This window comes from Staurois parvus, unplaced genomic scaffold (assembly GCF_062004578.1).
Source record: "Staurois parvus isolate SC_StPar_1 unplaced genomic scaffold, SC_StPar_1.0 ptg000525l, whole genome shotgun sequence".
In the NCBI taxonomy this organism is placed as follows: Eukaryota; Metazoa; Chordata; class Amphibia; order Anura; family Ranidae; genus Staurois; species Staurois parvus.
The window spans coordinates 10,816,439-10,838,761 of NW_028318321.1; the positions used below are offsets into that span (position 1 = coordinate 10,816,439).

At 43.6% G+C, this 22,323-nt stretch overlaps 1 protein-coding gene across 4 annotated transcripts in view; it reads left to right on the forward strand.

Moving 5' to 3' along the window:
• LOC149451742 (alpha-2-macroglobulin-like) overlaps positions 1 to 22,323 on the forward strand; it is a 293,088-nt gene that overhangs the window by 34,564 nt on the left and 236,201 nt on the right. For all 4 annotated transcript variants that reach the window (XM_089690338.1, XM_089690339.1, XM_089690340.1 and 1 more), the window contains one exon: positions 12,929 to 13,096. In XM_089690338.1, the coding sequence (XP_089546464.1) occupies positions 12,929 to 13,096 (168 nt within the window). The remainder of the gene's footprint in view (positions 1 to 12,928; positions 13,097 to 22,323) is intronic.

Here is a 22,323-nt window from a genome sequence, read left to right on the forward strand (position 1 = left end):
ACCTCTCCAGTGTCTATTGTGCTTCTCTATTCCCCAGAACTGTAATTTGGATGCATCTTGATTATGACATTGTCGGAAGTGGTCTGAGACATAGTGGTATTTATATCCTCTGTTGATGTTGTATACATGCTCCTTAATGCGTTCTTTTAATTCTCTTTTTGTTCTGCCAATGTATAAAAGGTTGCATGGACACTTCAACGCATACACCACTCCCTTCGTTTCGCAAGTCATAAACTGTTTGATTTTATATTCCTTATCATTATGTGTGTTGGTAAATAAAAATCTCCGTCTCGGGTTAGCTACAACTCTCTTACATCCATAGCATCTCCCACATGCATAGAACCCTTCACCTTGAAAAAAAGTGAAGTTGGTATTTTTCAAAGGTTCCAATACATTTTTTACCAACGTATCTCTTAAGTTAGGTGCCTTTTTATATACAAATTTCGGTTTTGGGGGAATAATCTGTTTAAGGTGTTTGTCTAATTTTAATATCTCCCAATGTTTGGAGATAATTCTCTGGACCGCTTTGTACTGTTTATGGTAATCCAACACTATGGGCATATTATACTCTTCCCCATCTCTCTTTGGTTTATCCATCAATAGATTATCTCTGTTCATTTGTCCTACTTCATATCTTTCTTTTTCTATTGCGACTGGGTCATATCCTTTCGCTACAAATCTATTTTTTAACACTTCACTTTGTGATTTATAGTCCTCTTTTCTACAGCAATTCCTTTTCACCCTTATAAATTGGCCCTTCGGGATATTCTTAATCCACGGTTGATAGTGACAGCTCGTAGTGGGTATGTATGCATTCCGATCCGTGTTTTTAAAATAATTTTTTGTATATAGTAAGTGTCCTTCTTTCTTAATTGTAATATCCAAAAAATTAATTGCATCATCATTAATAGTCCAGCTCAGACTGATGTTGTCTCTATGATTATTCAATTCTTTATAGAATAATTCTAAGCCCTCTTTATTCCCATCCCATATGAGGATGATATCATCAATAAATCTGCGGTATAGTCTAATTTCCTTCCTAGGGTGCTGGTAGACAATCTCCTCCTCCCATTTAGACATGTACAGATTTGCCACACTTGGGGCGAATTTGGCGCCCATCGCTACTCCCCTGATTTGTAAATAATACTCTTTCTTGTACCAGAAGTAATTGTGGAGTAGACAAAATTTCAGACTTTTAATGATGAATTTTTTGTGTTTATTAGGAATGCTCGAATACTTATTAAGAGCCCACTTGACTGCCTCTATTGCTCCTCCATGATCAATATTTGTATATAGAGAGGAGATATCAGCTGTACTCATCGTCGTGTTGCTGTGTGCCTGTACTTCCTGTGTTAACTTGATGGCATGCTTCGTGTCTTTCAAATATGCTAATGTATTCTCTACTAAGGGTTGTAGGAAGCTGTCGATATACTCTCCTAGTCTGGACATTGGAGTTCTCCAAAACATTGGAGTTCCTAACACTAGGAATAAAGGAGAACAAAATGCACCTACACAACATCGTCCAGATCAAAGTACACAAGGGTATAGGAAGCCCAATAATAAAAATTGGAAACCCAATTATAGAGGCCCACCCCAACAACCGTACTGGGGAGGTAGACCATACTATAATAAAAATCAGGGTGGTTACCCACCAAGAGGACCACAGAATTACTATCCACAGCCTAATTTTTATACACAATACCCACCTAGACCCCAAAGACCTCAATTTTACAACAAACCCATGGATGACAGATATGAGGTACCGCAATCTAATAGATTCTCACCATTAGCATCACAAACACCAGATACACCAATATATGACCCTTTTTTAGGATGGAACCAGTACCCTCAAGTAGAAAGGGGGGAAACAAAAGGAAAACCAAAAAGAGGGGGTGTAGAGGAGGAAGAAGGCAACAACAAAAAAAGAAGGAGAGACTAAAAGGAGAGGGGATCTTTAATATCAGTGGAATCCCTCTCAAAAAAGAAGAGATTTATGCGTTAGATAAGGGACTCAAGTTTGCACCCACTAAAGGCATGAATAAATTTGATACTTACGTAAATTTACAAAAATTAATTAGAAATCTAAACCTTAAGAAATACTTTGCACAGTACCCAACCAATGTGACTGACCCCAATAAATCTACATACGAATATCACACTAGTCTGAAAAATAAATCCACTTTCAACCCTACGAATATAGATGGTAAATATATTAATGTATTTAAGAATTTAGTGAGTAATGATCTAGAAAAATTGAGAATTAAAAAGTATAAAGAAGATACATACTTGAAGAAAGGTATAAAGAGTCTGAAGGAAAGAACAAATGTAGTGATCAGGCCAGCGGATAAGGGGGGAGGCATAGTGGTTATGTCTAAAGAACAATATGAAGACACTATGGAAGAAATGATGGGGGATACTAATACTTATCAGAAATTAACTAGAAACCCTACTAAAGAATATAAAAAAGAGCTGATCAAACTAGTTAAGTACGGGATCAAAAAAGGTGTATTAAATAGTAAAGAAGAAAAGTATCTAATACCCACTGTATGTAAATTACCGGTCATATATTCAGTACCCAAAATCCACAAGGATATCATCAAACCACCAGGACGGCCAATTATTAATGGCATAGACTCCATGACAGCCAGACTAGGAGAGTATATCGACAGCTTCCTACAACCCTTAGTAGAGAATACATTAGCATATTTGAAAGACACGAAGCATGCCATCAAGTTAACACAGGAAGTACAGGCACACAGCAACACGACGATGAGTACAGCTGATATCTCCTCTCTATATACAAATATTGATCATGGAGGAGCAATAGAGGCAGTCAAGTGGGCTCTTAATAAGTATTCGAGCATTCCTAATAAACACAAAAAATTCATCATTAAAAGTCTGAAATTTTGTCTACTCCACAATTACTTCTGGTACAAGAAAGAGTATTATTTACAAATCAGGGGAGTAGCGATGGGCGCCAAATTCGCCCCAAGTGTGGCAAATCTGTACATGTCTAAATGGGAGGAGGAGATTGTCTACCAGCACCCTAGGAAGGAAATTAGACTATACCGCAGATTTATTGATGATATCATCCTCATATGGGATGGGAATAAAGAGGGCTTAGAATTATTCTATAAAGAATGAATAATCATAGAGACAACATCAGTCTGAGCTGGACTATTAATGATGATGCAATTAATTTTTTGGATATTACAATTAAGAAAGAAGGACACTTACTATATACAAAAAATTATTTTAAAAACACGGATCGGAATGCATACATACCCACTACGAGCTGTCACTATCAACCGTGGATTAAGAATATCCCGAAGGGCCAATTTATAAGGGTGAAAAGGAATTGCTGTAGAAAAGAGGACTATAAATCACAAAGTGAAGTGTTAAAAAATAGATTTGTAGCGAAAGGATATGACCCAGTCGCAATAGAAAAAGAAAGATATGAAGTAGGACAAATGAACAGAGATAATCTATTGATGGATAAACCAAAGAGAGATGGGGAAGAGTATAATATGCCCATAGTGTTGGATTACCATAAACAGTACAAAGCGGTCCAGAGAATTATCTCCAAACATTGGGAGATATTAAAATTAGACAAACACCTTAAACAGATTATTCCCCCAAAACCGAAATTTGTATATAAAAAGGCACCTAACTTAAGAGATACGTTGGTAAAAAATGTATTGGAACCTTTGAAAAATACCAACTTCACTTTTTTTCAAGGTGAAGGGTTCTATGCATGTGGGAGATGCTATGGATGTAAGAGAGTTGTAGCTAACCCGAGATGGAGATTTTTATTTACCAACACACATAATGATAAGGAATATAAAATCAAACAGTTTATGACTTGCGAAACGAAGGGAGTGGTGTATGCGTTGAAGTGTCCATGCAACCTTTTATACATTGGCAGAACAAAAAGAGAATTAAAAGAACGCATTAAGGAGCATGTATACAACATCAACAGAGGATATAAATACCACTATGTCTCAGACCACTTCCGACAATGTCATAATCAAGATGCATCCAAATTACAGTTCTGGGGAATAGAGAAGCACAATAGACACTGGAGAGGTGATAATCTGGTACGGGAGTTGAGTAAAAAAGAATCCAAGTGGATTTATGAAATGAAATGTCTGGCCCCGCATGGCTTGAACAAGGAATTTGACCTCACGTGTTTTATTAGTAATTTGTAAAGAATATTTTAATAAATCTGTTATCACCTACAATAGGGATTAGAGAATTATAATATAAGGGGCTGCATGGAGAGGAGTAACCATTGTGAGATGTAGACGGCATACACTCACAATCATATAACTATATAGAAGTGTGTAATAATAGGAAACAGCCCTTACCATGGTGTATAGGAATAGGTTGTAGTGGATTTTGAAGTGATATGATACTAATAATAAGGAATATAAATGAACAGGGATAATAAATACACACTAGATATAGAATGGGGTAGCAAGAGGTACTAGGCGTACATGAGGGCCTCATATGATTTAGTGGGTTGGTGGATCTTAATAATTTTTTTTAATTGTTTTACTTTTACTCTTATAGTTTTTTATATTGTATTTTTATGCATTTTTAATGTTGGAGTATATTTATATATGGGTATGTTAATTAATGGGCACATACACATATATATTTTATTTAAGTGTTTATTAAATTATTATATGTTTTTATATAAGTATACATTGAAATAAAATTATTAACATAGATAGATTTTTATTATTATGTATGTAACCCGTTTTTATTGGATTATACCCATTATTTGTAAAGCTGTATGTGTCTCATGATCCTGGAGGCTGGTAAATCGTGACAATGTAGTCAGAAAAGGAACTAGCACATCTGTTACTTTAATAAGAACCTCTGATGTGTGTTACACATATCAGTAGTAGATCGGTACATTTAGACCAAAGGAAAATGGCCGCGCCCATGCGGACCACAAGAAAATGGCGCCGACGGTCTCTATATATAGAGAGCAGAGCGCAGTGACGTCCTATTACATTCCCCCTGATGAAGCCACGTGACCCTGTGGCGTAACGCGTAGGGGAGGGGCTCTGACGTCACGACGCCGCGGTGGACGAGCGGCGCTAGCTAACAGGATCGACATACATGCCAGCTGACAACTGAATTGATGGAAACTGTGAGTGGCGTTTTCCTATTAATAAATAGGCTCTGACCTCACAAAGGATAAGGCACCATTTGTGGTTTCTTGTTTTACATGGTGCAATTGAGAGGAGGAAAAATCATCCCCACCATCCCCATAAGAAATCCATTGAGGTGTAAGTGTGGAAGGAGGGAGACCTCTGGTGGCAATAAGGCAACCCAGTATTGGATGGAGACACGCAGTTAAAGTAAAGATTCCCACCTTGTCCAGTGAGGACAAAAAAGTGTGTTTAGCCAGCTTGTCTGGCTAACAAGGAGGTGAGCGCACACCTATCCACAGAGCACGGGAAGTGTGGCACTATATATCTCACCTGTCACTGAAATAATAATAGAAGCATAAAGAGGACTGTTTATAGAATTGGCAGAACATCTATCGTTATATTTTATGTATTTATTTATGCACTATATGTTGCACTTGTTTGAAGCACTTTGTTTTCACGGTATCATTTGCAATATCACCTATATATGAGCAGCACAGTTTTGAATGTGGAGCGCGGCACGTTGATGTATGCTTAGACATATATCACTATTTATGTTTATGGATACGTCTTTGTCTTGACTCCCTTGGGGAGTATCCATTTGCAGCTACTCATCTCTCTGCTGGGTAAGGAACGCATGTAAGCTTTAAGGAGAAGTCCACAGGCCACCTACCAAGGGATTGCACAGGAATATCCAGGAGCTCTGGAGGGAGGCTATCATACTACCTTATCCTGACCAGCTGATGACTCTAAGGGGAATTTATATTGACAAACGCTCATTTTCCTGTGCGTTCTGGTGAGTGTGCATTTCTTCAGCACTATTTCACACAGCGCCTGAGCATCAGGAGGATATGAAATAGAGGAGAGCACTTAAAGTCACCTTATTCTATGAACTGTTTCATCTATTCAGTCATCTATTTATTTATTTATTTATTTATTTATTTGATTCATTTATTCGCCTTTATTTAACATTCCGGTTCTATAGCGCTGCATCTTATGATTTATATTGTTTTTAGGGTGTATGGTTACCTGGTGTTCAGCTGCTATTTGACATTTACAGGTGCGCTCGTACACAATTTTCCTATCATCAGTTAATTGATTGTTGCTGACCCTGCTTGATCCTGACCGTGCTGTCTTCTCCTGCCCTGACCCCTGGCCTGTCTGACCTCTCTTTGGATACCCCCATTGGATCTGACCTCCTGTTACTGACCCGGCGAGTGACCCGACTATTCTGTGCCTGCTGCCTTGTACTGCGCTGTCCCCACGGTTACCGACCCAGCCTGTCTGACCACGCTTCTGCTCAGCCATCCATCCGTTCTGCACGGACCCATCCGCCTCTTCACGTCAGGCTCTTCTCCCGAATATACCTCCGGCAGATCCCTCTACCACGGGTGGGTGTACTCAGGGGCCGTTACCTGGTCTCTGTCTGCTCCAAGTCCATCCCCACCATCAGGGACCCTGGTGAACAAGCAGACTGGGACTTAGACTCCGCGCTCTGGGGAATCCTATTCCATGGGTTGCTAGAGGTACCTCCAGGCGGTGCATTACAGCACCATACGGCCATGACTGAGCCTGGAAGAGGACCATCCCCACTGGAGGATATCTGTCAACACCTGGCGGCACTGACCCAAGCCATCAACACATTACAGGATGGGTACACGCATCTTGAGAGCCGCCTCCAAACATTAGCCTCACCAGCCGCCACGTCCCAGAACCCGGTTACTCCTTCTGCGGCCGGAGAACCCTCAGAACCTACCGCCAGAACAGTGGTCTCATTAACCCCACCGGAACCCCGCGTACCATTACCGGATCGTTTCAACGGGGATCGAGAGAAGTTCCAGGCCTTTCGTAACGCGTGCCAGCTCTACTTCAGTCTGCAACCGCAGCTGTGAAAGTGGGGTTCATCGTCTCGCTACTACAAGACGAGCCCCAGGGCTGGGCCCACCGATTAATGGAGTCCCACGACCCTCATTTGGAGATGGTAACAGAGTTCTTTGCCGCAATGGCCATTTTATATGATGATCCACAGCGGGCAGCTTCAGCCGAAACGGCCTTGTATTCGCTCAGACAGGGTCGCCGGGGAGCGGAGGAATATGCGTCAGAGTTCAGACGTTGGATGGGAGACACACAATGGAACAACGCTGCTCTACACCACCAATTCCGCATAGGCTTGTCCGAGCCCCTCAAGGACAAGTTAGCCAGAGTGGGCCTACCTGACTCTTTAGAGGATCTCATCACTACAGCCATACAGATTGACCGCAGACTGCGGGAATGCAGATTGGAGAGGTCCAGCCAGGGTCAGAAACCGACATGGGTACTCCCTCGTGCTCCGTTCCAGTCCATACCAGGGGGAAGCCGGAATCCGGAGTCTGACGATGTACCGGAACCCATGCAACTCAGATTGGCACGTCCATCACTTTCAGCCGAGGAACGCCAGAGATGTCGGGTGAACAACCTTTGTCTCTATTGCGGAGAAGCAGGTCATGTGGTGCGTTCGCGTCCAGCGAAAATAAGTAAGTATACTGCTGTTTTTTCCACTGTGTCCTCCAACCGGTTTAACCATTCAAACTACTTAGCCATACCCGTTTCTTTCCAGCTCCCAGGAAGAACCGTGTCAGTGACAGCAATCGTTGATTCGGGGGCGTGTAGTTGTTTCGTGGACATAGACTTTGCAACCCAACAGAAGATTCCCCTCCAGTCCAGGGAACGTGGGTTAAACATTTTCCTAGCTGATGGGTCACGCATCAAATCAGGGTTAGTGGATCGGGAGACCCCACCTATCTGCACTACGGTGGCTGGCCACCATCGGGAGTTCCTGCGTCTGGATGCCATTGCATACCCTTTGTTTCCAATCATTCTGGGGCTTCCCTGGCTGCGGGCACACAATCCCCAGATTGATTGGAAAACCGGGTCTATCCAATTTCAATCGCCATACTTCCAGGAACATTGTCTCGCCCAAACCTCTTCGACTCCCCAGTCCCTCCTGTCTCTGGACGGGGACGCTGAGCTGGTTCAGGTCATTCCCTCGGCCTACCATGACTTCCTTGATGTGTTTAGTAAATGGGGGGCAGACATCCTACCCCCACATCGGACATACGACTGCCCCATTGACCTGTTACCAGGATCTGAGATCCCTTTTGGACGGATATTCCCTCTATCTGAGCGGGAACTGGGGGTACTCAAGGAGTACATTGACGAAAACCTCCAAAAAGGGTTAATTTGCCCCTCCACATCTCCAGCTGGAGCTGGAATCTTTTTTGTTGAAAAGAAAGACAAGTCCCTTACGCCCTGCATAGACTACCGTGAATTGAATAAGATCACGGTAAAAAATCGCTACCCATTCCCTTTGTTCCCAGAGCTGTTCCAAAGGTTAACATCCGCAGTAGTGTTCACTAAGTTTGACTTGAGGGGTGCATATAACCTGGTCCGCATAAGGGAGGGGGATGAATGAAAAACAGCATTTCGCACTAGGTTCAGGCATTTTGAATACCTGGTCATGCGTTTCGGACTCTGCGATGCCCCAGCCACGTTTCAAAATTTCATAAATGATGTGTTCAGGGACTATCTTGACATTTTCGTGGTCATCTACCTAGATGATATTCTCATCTTCTCCCCTTCCTTGGAGGCCCAAAGGGGTCATGTCAAGTGCGTGCTGGAGTGGTTACGTCAGCACAGACTGTATGCCAAAGCAAACAAATGCTGCTTGAGCAGCATAGCATCGCTTTTTTGGGGCTGATCATCTCCACCATGGGGGGGGGGGGGTTGCGATGGATCCCCAGAAAATATCCACCATTCTGGAATGGCCAGTACCTATGGACAAAAAGGGCGTACAATGCTTCATTGGGTTCGCTAACTTCTACAGGAAGTTCATTAAAAGCTTCTCAGGTCTTGTGTCTCCCATTACCCAGCTTACCAAGCAGGGGGTCCGTTTCTGGTGGACACCCGAGGCTCAAGCTGCATTTGAGGCCCTTAAGGAACTATTTACTACAGCCCCTATTCTCAGCCACCCAGATTCCTCTCTGCCATACATTTTGGAAGTCGATGCCTCTGAGAACGCAGTAGGGGCAATCCTGTCCCAGAGGAAGGGTACCAAGGAGCTGATGCACCCAGTGGCATTCTTTTCAAGGAAGCTTACATCGGCTGAAAGGAATTACGACATAGGGGACCGGGAGCTCTTGGCTATCAAGACGGCGCTGGAAGAATGGAGGTATCTGCTAGAGGGGGCTACGCACCCCATCTTGATATTCACAGATCACAAAAACCTAGAATACTTGAGGACAGCCAAGCGCCTGAGACCACGCCAAGCCAGATGGGCACTTTTTTTCTCCCGATTCGTGTTTCATATCACGAATAGACCTGGATCCAAGAACACAAAACCCGACGCCCTTCGCGCATGTTCAAGGATCCAGGAGAAGCCCCAAAACCAGATACTATCCTGTCCTCGGGAAACTTCCTCGCCCTCCAAACTGAGCTACGCTCCGGGTTACAGACTGCATCCATTGGAATGGCAAACCCACCCGGGGTCTCTCTACAGAGCAAGGAGGGTCTTCTTTGGAAAGAAGGACAGATCACGGTACCCGAGGAGGCCCGTACCTTAGTCCTGGTATACTGCCATGGACCATCCACTGGCAGGTCATTTTGGAATCGCTAAAACTCAAGAATTGCTCCAGCGCACGTTCTGGGGGCCAATCATGATCAAGGATTGTGAACGGTATGTAAAGACCTGTGCCACCTGTCAGAGGAACAAACCCACCAGAAGCAAGGCCTGGGGTTTACTACGACCATTGCCCATACCGGACCGACCGTGGCAGATGATCTCTATGGATTTTATAGTGGAACTCCCACCTTTACAAGACCACTCAGCAATCTTTGTAATTGTGGATCGCCTGTCGAAGATGGCCCATTTTCTACCATTGAGAGGCACGCCCTCGGCTCTGGAAACAGCACAAATTTTTGTAAAGGAAGTAGTAAGGCTCCATGGGATCCCAGAAGACATTGTCTCAGACCGGGGGTCCAGTTTACGTCAAAGTTCTGGAAGGCTTTATGCGAGGTCTTAGGAATCAGACTGTCGTTCTCGTCCGCATACCACCCTCAGACAAAAGGACAAATGGAAAGGACGAACCAGACGCTGGAACAGTACCTAAGATGCTATACGTCTTTCCTCCAGGACGATTGGCTGGCGCTCCTACCACTAGTCGAATTTGCGTACAATAACGCAAATCATTCTGCTACGGGGCAATCCCCATTTTTTCAAATTACGGGTTTCATCCCACGTTTTTGCCGGGCCTGATTTCAAAAAGTTCAGTTCCTGCTACACAGGATATGCTGGATTTTTTTTCTGCTAACAACAAGATGCTACAAGAAGCAAATGCGAAGGACAGTAAAAGGGCATTCGACAAAAGAAGAAGAGGCGAACTGATCCTGCAACTGGAGGATCAGGTCTGGTTAGCAACGACAAATTTGAAGATGTCATGCCCCTCTAAGAAGCTGGGACCGAAGTTTGTGGGACCATTCCGGGTGAAACGGAAAATCAATGAAGTGGCATATGAACTCACACTTCCGGAAACTTTTAAGATTCACCCAGTCTTCCACGTGTCGCTACTAAAGCCAGCAACGCCAGATCCTTTCCCGGATCGGAGGTCCAGACCCCCGGAGGTGGTAACCATTGATGAACAAGAGGAATTTGAGGTGGAAGCAATCTTGGATTGCAGGAAGAGAGGTGGCCAGACACAGTTCCTGGTTAAATGGAAGGGTAATGGTCCTGAGGAGAACTCATGGGAACCAGCACAAAATGTTCATGCCCCCAGACTTGTCCGGGAGTTTTATCACAACCACCCACGGAGGAGAGATCAGGTTGCCCGTAGGGGGGGGCAATGTCGAGAACCGTCGTGGCGTGTGGCTCGGCGCAGGCGCAGTGTGCCGATTCGCACTAGGTCCTGGGCAGCCGTGACGATGGCGGAACTCGCGCATGCGCACTCGGGATCACGGGCACGCGCCTGGCACCAATGACAGTGCAGGGCGTGCTATTTAAATCAGCTCTGCACTGACACTGGATGCTGTATGGTCTTATCTGCCTGTTTCTGTTCCTGTTGTCAGTTAATTGATTGTTGCCAACCCTGCTTGATCCTGACCGTGCTGTCTTCTCCTGCCCTGACCCCTGGCCTGTCTGACCTCTCTTTGGATACCCCCATTGGATCTGACCTCCTGTTACTGACCTGGCGAGTGACCCGACTATTCTGTGCCTGCTGCCTTGTACCATGCTGTCCCCATGGTTACCAACCCGGCCTGTCTGACCACGCTTCTGCTCAGCCATCCATCCATCCTGCACAGACCCATCTGCCTCTTCATGTCAGGCTCTTCTCCCGAATATACCTCTGGCGGATCCCTCTACCACGGGTGGGTGTACTCAGGGGCCGCGACCTGGTCTCTGTCTGCTCCAAGTCCATCCCCACCATCAGGGGCCCTGGTGAACATGCAGACTGGGACTTAGACTCCGCGCTCTGGGGAATCCTATTCCGTGGGTTGCTAGAGGTACCACCAGGCGGTGCATTACACCAGAGCTGAAAAGAGTAAACGAAAAAAAACCCTTCTTTTTTTTTACTTGTCAGGTTGCTTTAGTTGACATGTCTGATCAAAGTTCATCCCTTTGATCTACAGGTGAATGAACAGAATGATACAAAAGTAAAATTCTGTTACTTTGTAGTCAGACTGCTTTTTTTGATAGCTGCAGCTGCCCAAACCTTCTCTGTGTACACAGCAATGTTGGCTTTGATTAGTCAGAGCTGACAATTGTATACCAGGAGGAGGGGTCCAGGCAACCAGGCAGCGAGACTGGAAGTGCCACACACATCCTGTGTACAATGATGACCTTTTCTGGGTGTGTGTAGCACAACCAAACTGTTTAACTTGTTAAACATACATATAACTACAACATCCACCAAGTATTAGGGCTTTTTCACACCTGTGGCAGTGACTACCGCCCTCTGAAAATAATTATTATTTTTCAGAGGGCAGTATAACAGTGGCTGACAGGCATTCTGGAGGTGTTCCTGCAACCTCCTGAATGTCTGTTTTTTTATTCCAGGGAGAATTTTGTATTACAAAATCACATTGCAACTGCAAACCAAGTGTTTGGTTCATGGTTGCAGCGTGCTTCTATTGAACTCAATGGGTGCATCTGTCAAACTCCACTGACCAAGTTAAAATTGCAGTGGCTGCAAAATAAAGGATTGCGGTTGTGGAATATGTACAGCCATGTTGTGTTGCAACATTAGAATTTAAGTAGGTGGGGCAGTAAAAGTGTGACTTAGCTACTGGTTTACACCCCCCATGTGAAGCAGCTATTAGTTACATTCACAGATAAGCAACTTTCTCAAAGCAAGTAGAACTACTTTCACCAAATCCAACCTCCTCATAACTTTATTATGCATGCTAGGGGGAATTTACTGAGACTGGAGCAGACAGAATCTGGAACAGCTGTGCAAGGCAGCCAATCAGCTTCTAATTTAAGATTGTTCAGTTAAGCTTTCAAAATGAAAGCTAGAAGCGGATTGGTTGCCATGCACAACTTTTCCAGATACTGTCTGCTCCAGTCTTAGTAAATTCCCCTCACTGTCTGTTACATCACAACTCCTCACAAACTTCAGTGTATTGAATGCATAATATATCATGTAAAGCACTGTGTAAAATTGTCAGAGAGATATACGGTAAATACTTGCAATAATAAAAAAATGTATTAATCTTACTATATTACTGTTCTTCTATAGATTGCTGTAACAGATACTTTTGGTGATCCTCTAGCTGGCCACACAGTGCATCTCAGTGTTTCAAACAGAGACTTTACTAACAGGCATACTCTTGTGACCAATAAGAAGGGGCAAGTGTCCTTCACAATCAAGAACACGGCCAACTGGGAAGGAGAAGCCAGACTGGTGGTAACTATTTAAATAATTATTTATTGTTTTGGAAAATAATTTTGCCCTTTTCAGGTATAAGCAGTCAGAATCTGGGGAACACTGGTAGAGTCTTCCACAAAGCTCTTCTCTGCTTGATCCATGTCAAGTATGTGAGATGCTGTACTGCACTTAGTTGTTATTCCATTGTAAGGTAGTAGGTGATGGTTTGATATCTGCAATTTGTTTTATTCCGAATCTAAATTCGGACAAAATTTTTGTTATTTGGAGATTTGGATGTACCCAAATTTCCAAATTACAATAGTAACGAATTTAAACTAATCTGAAATAACGGAATTTCATCCAAAATTTGAATCGTATTCAAAATGAATTCAAAATCGAATTTGATAACAAATTCAAACTGTAAACATATTGCTGACTATTGCTGATTTCCTTCAAAGACTGTGTGTATTAGTGTTAGAATATAATCATCTTCCGAAATTCAAAAAGAATAGAATAGAAAATAAAATATAATAGAAAAATAAAGGGACAGAAAAGAAAATAATAGAATAGAATAGAATAGAGTAGAATAGAATGAATATAGCTGTCTCCCAAAATTCGAATTTCAAATAGAATAGAATGAAATAAAATAGATAAGAATATAGCCATCTTTTGAAATTCACATTTCAAAACATAGAATAAAATAGAATAGAAAAAAAATAGAATAAAATAGAATACAATAGAATAGGAAAAACAATAATAGAATAGAACATAAAAGAATATAAAAATATATAATATAAACAATATAGAATAGAACAGAATGGAATAGGGGGACACATGAGCGAAGCCTAGCAGGGCAGACATGCTTGCTTAGAACTCCACAACTCCAGAGGAGTTACAGCCGAATAGCAGCGCTTCCTGATCCTCTCGCACCCACCTGCTGAGCCTGCATCCCACCGGGACCCTTCGGCACTACTAATAATGGTCCACGGTGGCACTAAACAGAAGCCAAAACTGAAAACTATTAGAGATGTGTTGGTTAGGGCCTCCTCTAAAGGATACATCTTCCTGGGCTGACGCGCCAAGCACACCTCGTCATTCCCAGCCGCCACAGATGGTGAGTCGGACTCAGACTGCAAACAGACCCCTGTCAGGTATATATGAAACCGTAGAAGACCTTCAATCCTCTATCACAGTTTTATTCCAAGAACTCGCTCCATCCATTACCCTAGAGATGGACAGAATCCATAGAACCCTAGCCCCACATCCAGAAGAGGGTCCTCCCCAAGATATAGCAGTGAGACCTCACTTCTTTCATACTAAGGAACACCTACTAATGGCTCCAAGTCAGAAAAAGACCCTGGCTTTCCAAGGACACTGCTGCCAACTTTTCCATGATCTCTCTCTCCGCTCACCTTAGCCAAGATAAGAGCGATGAAACCCTACCTGAGAATCTTGCAACAACATTGCATTGCTTATCGGTGGGGGTACCCCTTCTCAACTCGTTTCTCTTACAATGGATCCTCTTACACCTGCAAGGCGGCTGAAGATCTTCAGGCTACACTTCAAGACCTGCTCCTAACACTTGTTGAAACTACTGTTGACATCTCCAGACACAGAGGGGCATCTTGTTCTCCACAAAAGCTTCCATGAGGCCATCCAGGGGCCGCTACATGTCACCGGTCCCTGCTACTGAAGATTCCATGCACTGATAAAGTCACTGCGGATACACAGGACACTACTCCTACTACTCTCATAATCAAGTCCTACTCACTTCCCACATGTGTATTCCCTCTCACTGCCACTGTTTATTCCAATACTATATATATGCCTGGTGACTTTACAAACACAGTTGAAAACCTCTATGTATGTATTAGATAGCTAAGACCTATACATTTTATATTTTCACCTCCCCTGAACCCCCATCCAGGGGCGTACCTGCTGCAAGACAAACAAGGCATCTGTCTTGGGCAGCATTTTTCAGGGGGGCGGCATTGCCCCAAGGCAGAAAGAACCAGTGCTGTCACTGCAAAGAGTTGTGCTTGGGCAGGGGGGAGTGCTCGTGTGTTTGGGCAGCGAGGACAGTTGATGAGACAGAGAACCTGTCAGCCATGGGGCTGCCTGGATAGGAGAGGGAGCCGGGCGGCACATAGAGGACCATGCATTTCTCGGCTCCTCTATGCCCTTCCTCCTTTCGCACTCTCCTCCTATGTCTGCCCCGCCCACACATCCAGCCAGCCTTGTGTCTTTTCTTTCTCTCTCTCTCTCTTCTTTCTTTTTTCTCTTTCTTTCTTTCTTTCTCTCTCTCTCTCCTATTTCTTTTCTTTCTCTCTTTTTTTCTCTCTGTCTCCTGTTTTTTTCCTTTCTTTCTCCTGATTCTCGCCTTTTTCTCTCTCTCTCTCTCTCTCTCTGTCTCCTGTATCTCTCCTTTCTCCTATTTCATTTCCCTCTCTCTCTTGCTTTCTCTTTTTTTTCCTTTCCTTCTTTCCCTCCTTCTATATGTCTCTCTTTCCTTCTTTCCCTCCTTCTATATGTCTCTCTTTCTTTCTTTCCCTCCTTCTATATGTCTCTCTTTCTTTCTTTCCTTCTTTCCCTCCTTCTATATGTCTTTCCCTCCTTCTTTCTTTCCCTCCTTCTTTCTTTCCCTCCTTTCTTTCTTTCTTTCTTTCTTTCTTTCTTTCTTTCTTTCTTTCTTTTTTTCTTTCTTTTTCAATGTTTATGAAGATCTACAGGTTCTACTTGTTTTACTAGGAGGTGCAGTATATGAGTCTTCTCTGAGGTGCTGGATGTTTAACTATATTGGTGAAAACTTGATGTAGACTAGAAAATTTTGGCAAGTGTGAAATGACTTAATTGTATTTTATATTGAAAATTAGTGGACATGGTGCCAGCACTAGGATTAGTCCTGGTAACTCTTTGAGTGACTTCAAGGTCTAACGGGTTGTGCAGCACCCTTCTAATGTGTGTAGGCAAACTAGTCATCCATAGTGTTTGGTATAGACCAGGCCTTTCCAGCTGGTTCACAGTCTCTAAGCGTCTCCTGTATCCTGTTCGCAGTCTCTGACCATCTCCTGTATCCTGTCTGCAGTCTCTGATTGCCTCCTGTATTCTGTCTGCAGTCTCTGACCATCTCCTGTATCCTGTCCGCAGTCTCTGACCGTCTCCTGTATCCTGTCCGCAGTCTCTGACTGCCTCCTGTATCCTGTCCGCAGTCTCTGACCGTTTCCTGTATCCTATCCGCAGTCTCTGACCGTCTCATGTACTATGTCTGCAGTCTCTGATCTCTCCTGTATCCTGTCCATAGTCTCTGACCGCCTCCTGTATTCTGTCCACAGTCTCTGACCGTTTCCTGTATCCTGTTTGCAATCTCTGAGCGTCTCCTGTATCCCATCCGCAGTCTCTGACTGTCTCCTGTACTATATCTGCAGTCTCTGATTGTCTCCTGTACTATGGGCACAGTCTCTGACTGTCTCCTGTATTATGTCAGCAGTCTCTGACCATCTCCTGTATCCTGTCCGCAGTCTCTGGCCTACTCCTATATACGGTTCACAGTCTCTGACCATCCCCTGTATCCAGTCAGGAGTCTCTGACCATCCCCTGTATCCTGTCTGCCGTCTCTGACAGTCTCCGATAGTATGTCAGCAGACTCTGATCATCTCCTGTATCCTGTCCACAATCTCTGACCGTCTCCTAAATCCTGTCTGCAGTCTCTGAATGTCTCCTGTATCCTGTCCACAGTCTTTGACTGTCTCCTGTATCCTGTTCGCAGTCTCTGACAAACTCCTGGAGATGGAGCTCTAATAAGAAAAGGTGGAGCCTAAAGCAGAAGGGGCAGAGTTTACAGATGAAGAGGTGGATCCTAAACAGGATGGGGTGGGAAAAATTTAGATTTAGGGGAGGGGCACGATTTTAGTTTTACCTAGGGCAGCACAAATCCAAAATACACCACTGCCCCTATCCCCCATAACCCATATCCCAACCCCCACCTCAACCCCTCTACCCCCCCTCCCCCCTTCCCCTTTTCCCATTCTTTCCCTTAGCCTCTCCCTTCAAATTCCACTCCATCTCTATTTTTATTTTTTTCCTCCCCCACTTATTTTCCACCTTTCATGTTATATAACTAAGGTTGATTGAACTTACACTGTGGGGCCTAGGCGGGACATGGACCTCCCACAATCACTACTGGCATTGTGGAGACCAGGCATACTGACTAACCCCAAGGTGTAGCAATACTTCCAGTATCTCACATCATGTGCCTCCACATTATTTATGATTCCCAATCCAGCCTCTGGACAGCTGTCTGAGGAGCCCCCATGATGTCTCATGATTGTCCTTTCGGTAGCGCTCATGGTGGCCCTCCTAGAGTTAGGATTTTCATCACTAAAGTACACTAAGCCTCCTAGACAAAAGTAGTTTGCTGATGTAACTGAACCTTGAATTTGAATGTTCTCCTAGCCTGGACTCCTGGGCCCAACCCCCCATTTTTCTTCTTTTTGTTGAACTCAGTGATCTACGCATGGAATATATACAGTCATGGCCGAAATTGTTGGCACCCTTGATATTTCTCCAGGAAATCATGTATTTCTCACGAAACGTATTGCATTAACACATGTTTTGCTATACACATGTTTATTCCCTTTGTGTGTATTGGGACAAAACAAAAAAAGGGAGGAAAGAAAGCAAATTCGACATAATGTCACACAAACCTCCAAAAATGGGCTGGACAAAAGTATTGGCACCCTTTCACAACTGCGGATAAATAAGAATGTTACAAGCATGTGATGCTCCTGTAAACTCACCTGGGGCAAGTAACAGGTGTGGGCAATATAGAAATCACACCTGAAAGCAGATAAAAAGGAGAGACGTTCACTTAACCTTTGCATTGTGTGTCTGTCTGTGCCACACTAAGCATGGACAACAGAAAGAGGAGACGAGAACTGTCTGAGGACCTGAGAACCAAAATTGTGGCAAAATATCAACAATCTCAAGGTTACAAGTCCATCTCCAGAGAACTAGATTTGCCTTTGTCCACAGTGCGCAACATTATCAAGAAGTTTGCAACCCATGGCACTGTAGCTAATCTCCCTGGTCGTGGACGGATGAGGAAAATTGATGAAAGATTGCAACGCAGAATAGTCCGGATGGTGGATAAGCAGCCCCAAACATGTTCCAAAGACATTCAAGCTGTCCTGCAGGCTCAGGGAGCATCAGTGTCAGCGCAAACTATCCGTCGACATTTAAATGAAATGAAACGCTATGGCAGGAGACCCAGGAGGACCCCACTGCTGACACAGAGACATAAAAAAGCAAGACTACAGTTTGCCAAAATGTACTTGAGTAAGCCAAAAGCCTTCTGGGAAAACGTCTTGTGGACAGATGAGACCAAGATAGAGCTTTTCGGTAAAGCACATCATTCTACTGTTTACCGAAAACGGAATGAGGCCTACAAAGAACAAAACACAGTACCTACGGTAAAATATGGTGGAGGTTCAATGATGTTTTGGGGTTGTTTTGCTGCCTCTGGCACTGGGTGCCTTGACTGTGTGCAAGGCATCATGAAATCTGAGGATTACCAAAGGATTTTGGGTCGCACTGTAGGGCCCAGTGTCAGAAAGCTGGGTTTGCGTCCAAGATCCTGGGTCTTCCAGCAGGACAATGACCCCAAACATACGTCAAAAAGCACTCAGAAATGGATGGCAAAGAAGCGCTGGAGAGTTCTGAAGTGGCCAGCAATGAGCCCAGATCTAAATCCCATTGAACACCTGTGGAGAGATCTTAAAATTGCTGTTGGGAAAAGGTGTCCTTCCAATAAGAGAGACCTGGAGCTGTTTGCAAAGGAAGAGTGGTCCAAAATTCCGGGTGAGAGGTGTCAGAAGCTTATTGATGGTTATAGGAAGCGACTGATTTCAGTTATGTTTTCCAAAGGGTGTGCAACCAAATATTAAGTTAAGGGTGCCAATACTTTTGTCCAGCCCATTTTTGGGGTTTTGTGTGACATTATGTCATATTTGCTTTTCTGCCTCTGTTTTATATTTGTTCCAATACATACAAAGGGAATAAACATGTGTATAGCAAAACATGTGTTAATGCAATACCTTTTTTGTGTGAAATACTTGATTTTCAGGAAAAATATCAAGGGTGCCAACAATTTCGGCCATGACTGTATATTGTCTTGCTTGGCAAAATGCGGTTAACTAACAGTTATTACTGTCTATGTAGTTTTCTGGTTTTTTTCAAATTATGTAGGTTTGCAACATTTAGTTCGAAGTTCATACTTGTTCTTACCCTACACTGTGATAGCAGGTGTACACTCAGTGGTCACAGGGATTTCTTGCTGGTTAACTGGGAAACCCTGCGACTTACTTAATACAGAGATATGAGCTCCCTAATTTTATGCTCAGTGTTATCTTTAGGCTGTTATGCTTCCGAAGTCTGTTCACTGCGCTTCCACCAGGTCAGAGATTGCCTCTATCAGGTGCTCTTTGGCTACTTCTGGGTCCGTGAGTTGGGTGGGGTAGCACTTACCCATCTTGCGGACCGTTACTTTGCCACTCTTGTACCTACATAGAACCGCACTGCTTCCTCTCTTTCTTTCTCTTACTCATCCCCCTCTTCCCCCTTGACCCCATACCCCTGGCTTTCCTACTCCCCCCCTTCCCCCCCCCTTTTCTCTCCCCCCCCCCTTTTTTCCTCTGCTCTCTTTCTTTTTCTTCTTCTCTCATTGTTTTCTCCAGCCGAAGACCCATCCAAACGACTATATTACTACGTGCTTAGAAACTTTCGCTTACCAGCTATGGCACCTCTTAACACTCTTGTCCTGAATGTTCAGGGCCTCAATTCTCCTCCTAAACGCACCAAAGCGTTCCACTCATTTGCATCACTTAAAGCCCATGTTTCTTTACAGGAGACCCATTTTTCCTCTCACTCAACACCCAGGTACTTTACCCACCAATACCCACAGGTTTATACGTCCTCTGCCTCTGTTAAAAAAAGAGGTGTGCTCATTTCATTTCATCACTCTACACCTTTCTCACTCCTGGCAGAGATCAAAGATCCTAAAGGTCACTACCCCATTCTTACTGGCCACCTCCTTGATAGCGAGGTCGCGATCATATCTTACTACTCACCAATTAGCAACCCACTCTCTTTCCTATCGCATTTACTATCTGTGACAGCATCTCATAAGTGGGGAGCATTGTTGATTTGTGGAGATTCCAATCAAGTGCTATATCCATTCCTAGATAAATCCCTGCTTCTACCCTCCACCTGCCCACACCGCCTATCTTTCCAGAATCTCCTGAACCAACTCTTGGCGAGAAATGAACCCATCCAGATGACAATGTACTCACTATTCCTACCTTCATAAACTATTTTCTCGTATAGACCACATCCTTATCATGGTAGGAACTGACCCCCTGCTCCTAGCCTCCTCTATTTTACCCTGTGCCTGGTCTGACCATAATTGCTACTCTTTCCTCCCTAGTTCCCAGGCCGAATTTCACGTCCTGGCCCATCAATGACACCTTATTAACTAACCCGTCCCACTGCCTGGAACTAGAGAGTGCTATTAAGGACTACATTACACATGATGGTTTGGAAGATCTCACCCCTCGCACTATATGGGAAGCTCATAAGCCTGTGATACGAGGTATATGCATCAGCCAAACGTCACGCGTACGCAAAGAAAAGCGTCTACTTCATAAATGCCTTGAGACTGCTTTTTATAAAGCTTCCACTGCGTTTCAAGCTAACTCCTCCCCACTGATGAGGAGAACCTTTGAAAAAGCACGATTGGAACTAGAAATCTTCCTGACCAAGTTAGCTGAGAAATCTCTCCGCAAATCCCAGCATACACTATATATGAAAGCAAACAAACCAGACACGTTTCTTGTTCTGGTGTTACGCAAGGCTGACTACACTCCCAAACCGGTGAGACTGAAACTTTCTAAGGATAACTTTTATAGCAACCGACTGAAAATTCTGCAAGAATTCCATAGGCGCCTTGCGGAGCTCTAAAGGGATCCTAAATGGTTTGACTAGTCCAAATTGGACAACCACCTCTCATCAATCCGAAAAGAACAAAACAGGGCGCACTCTCTTCCTGCATTACCGCGATAATATGAAATTTATTATAAAAATACAAATGCATACTCACAACCCAAAAAAGTCATAAAAACAGAGACAAGGAGTCAAAGGATGCCAGTCGTGGACAACATATGTCCTCGGGTAAAGTTTCAGGAGTCGAACTCCCTTCCTCAGAGAAATAGATGAAAACACAATGCATAAGAAAGATTCTTATACATAAGACTAAGTGGCAGTGAGACCCCAACCCTATAGTGTGGCAATCAAAATAGCAATAAAAGTAGCAATAGTAATGGCAATACTACCCTGACATTGAGTTCACACATGTGGTTGATGATTTCAGCCTTGTTTTCTTGGATTTAGAACTCCGTGTCGGACTAGACCAGTGGTGGGCAACCTTTTTTTTCAACTGAGCCAAATCTCGCCAAAACCATGATTGAAATTTATTTTGAGAGCCACATTTTTAAAACTGAAAATACATCTCCCATATAGTAATTCATCCCCCATATAGTAATTCATCCCCCATAGTGTAATTCATCCCCCATATAGTAATTCATCCCCCATCGTAATTCATCCCCCATAGTAATTCATCCCCCATATAGTAATTCATCCCCCATATAGTAATTCATCCCCCATAGTAATTCATCCCCCATATAGTAATTCATCCCCCATAGTAATTCATCCCCCATATAGTAATTCATCCCCCATAGTAATTCATCCCCCATATAGTAATTTATCCCCCGTATAGTATTTCATCCCCCGTATAGTATTTCATCCCCCATATAGTATTTCATCCCTCATATAGTATTTCATCCCCCCATATAGTATTTCATCCCTCATATAGTAATTCATCCCTCATATAGTATTTCATCCCTCATATAGTATTTCATCCCCCCATATAGTATTTCATCCCCCCATATAGTATTTCATCCCTCATATAGTATTTCATCCCCCCATATAGTATTTCATCCCCCCATATAGTATTTCATCCCTCATATAGTAATTCATCCCCCATATAGTATTTCATCCCCCCATATAGTATTTCATCCCTCATATAGTAATTCATCCCTCATATAGTATTTCATCCCCCCATATAGTATTTCATCCCTCATATAGTATTTTATCCCTCATATAGTAATTCATCCCCCATATAGTATTTCATCCCCCCATATAGTATTTCATCCCTC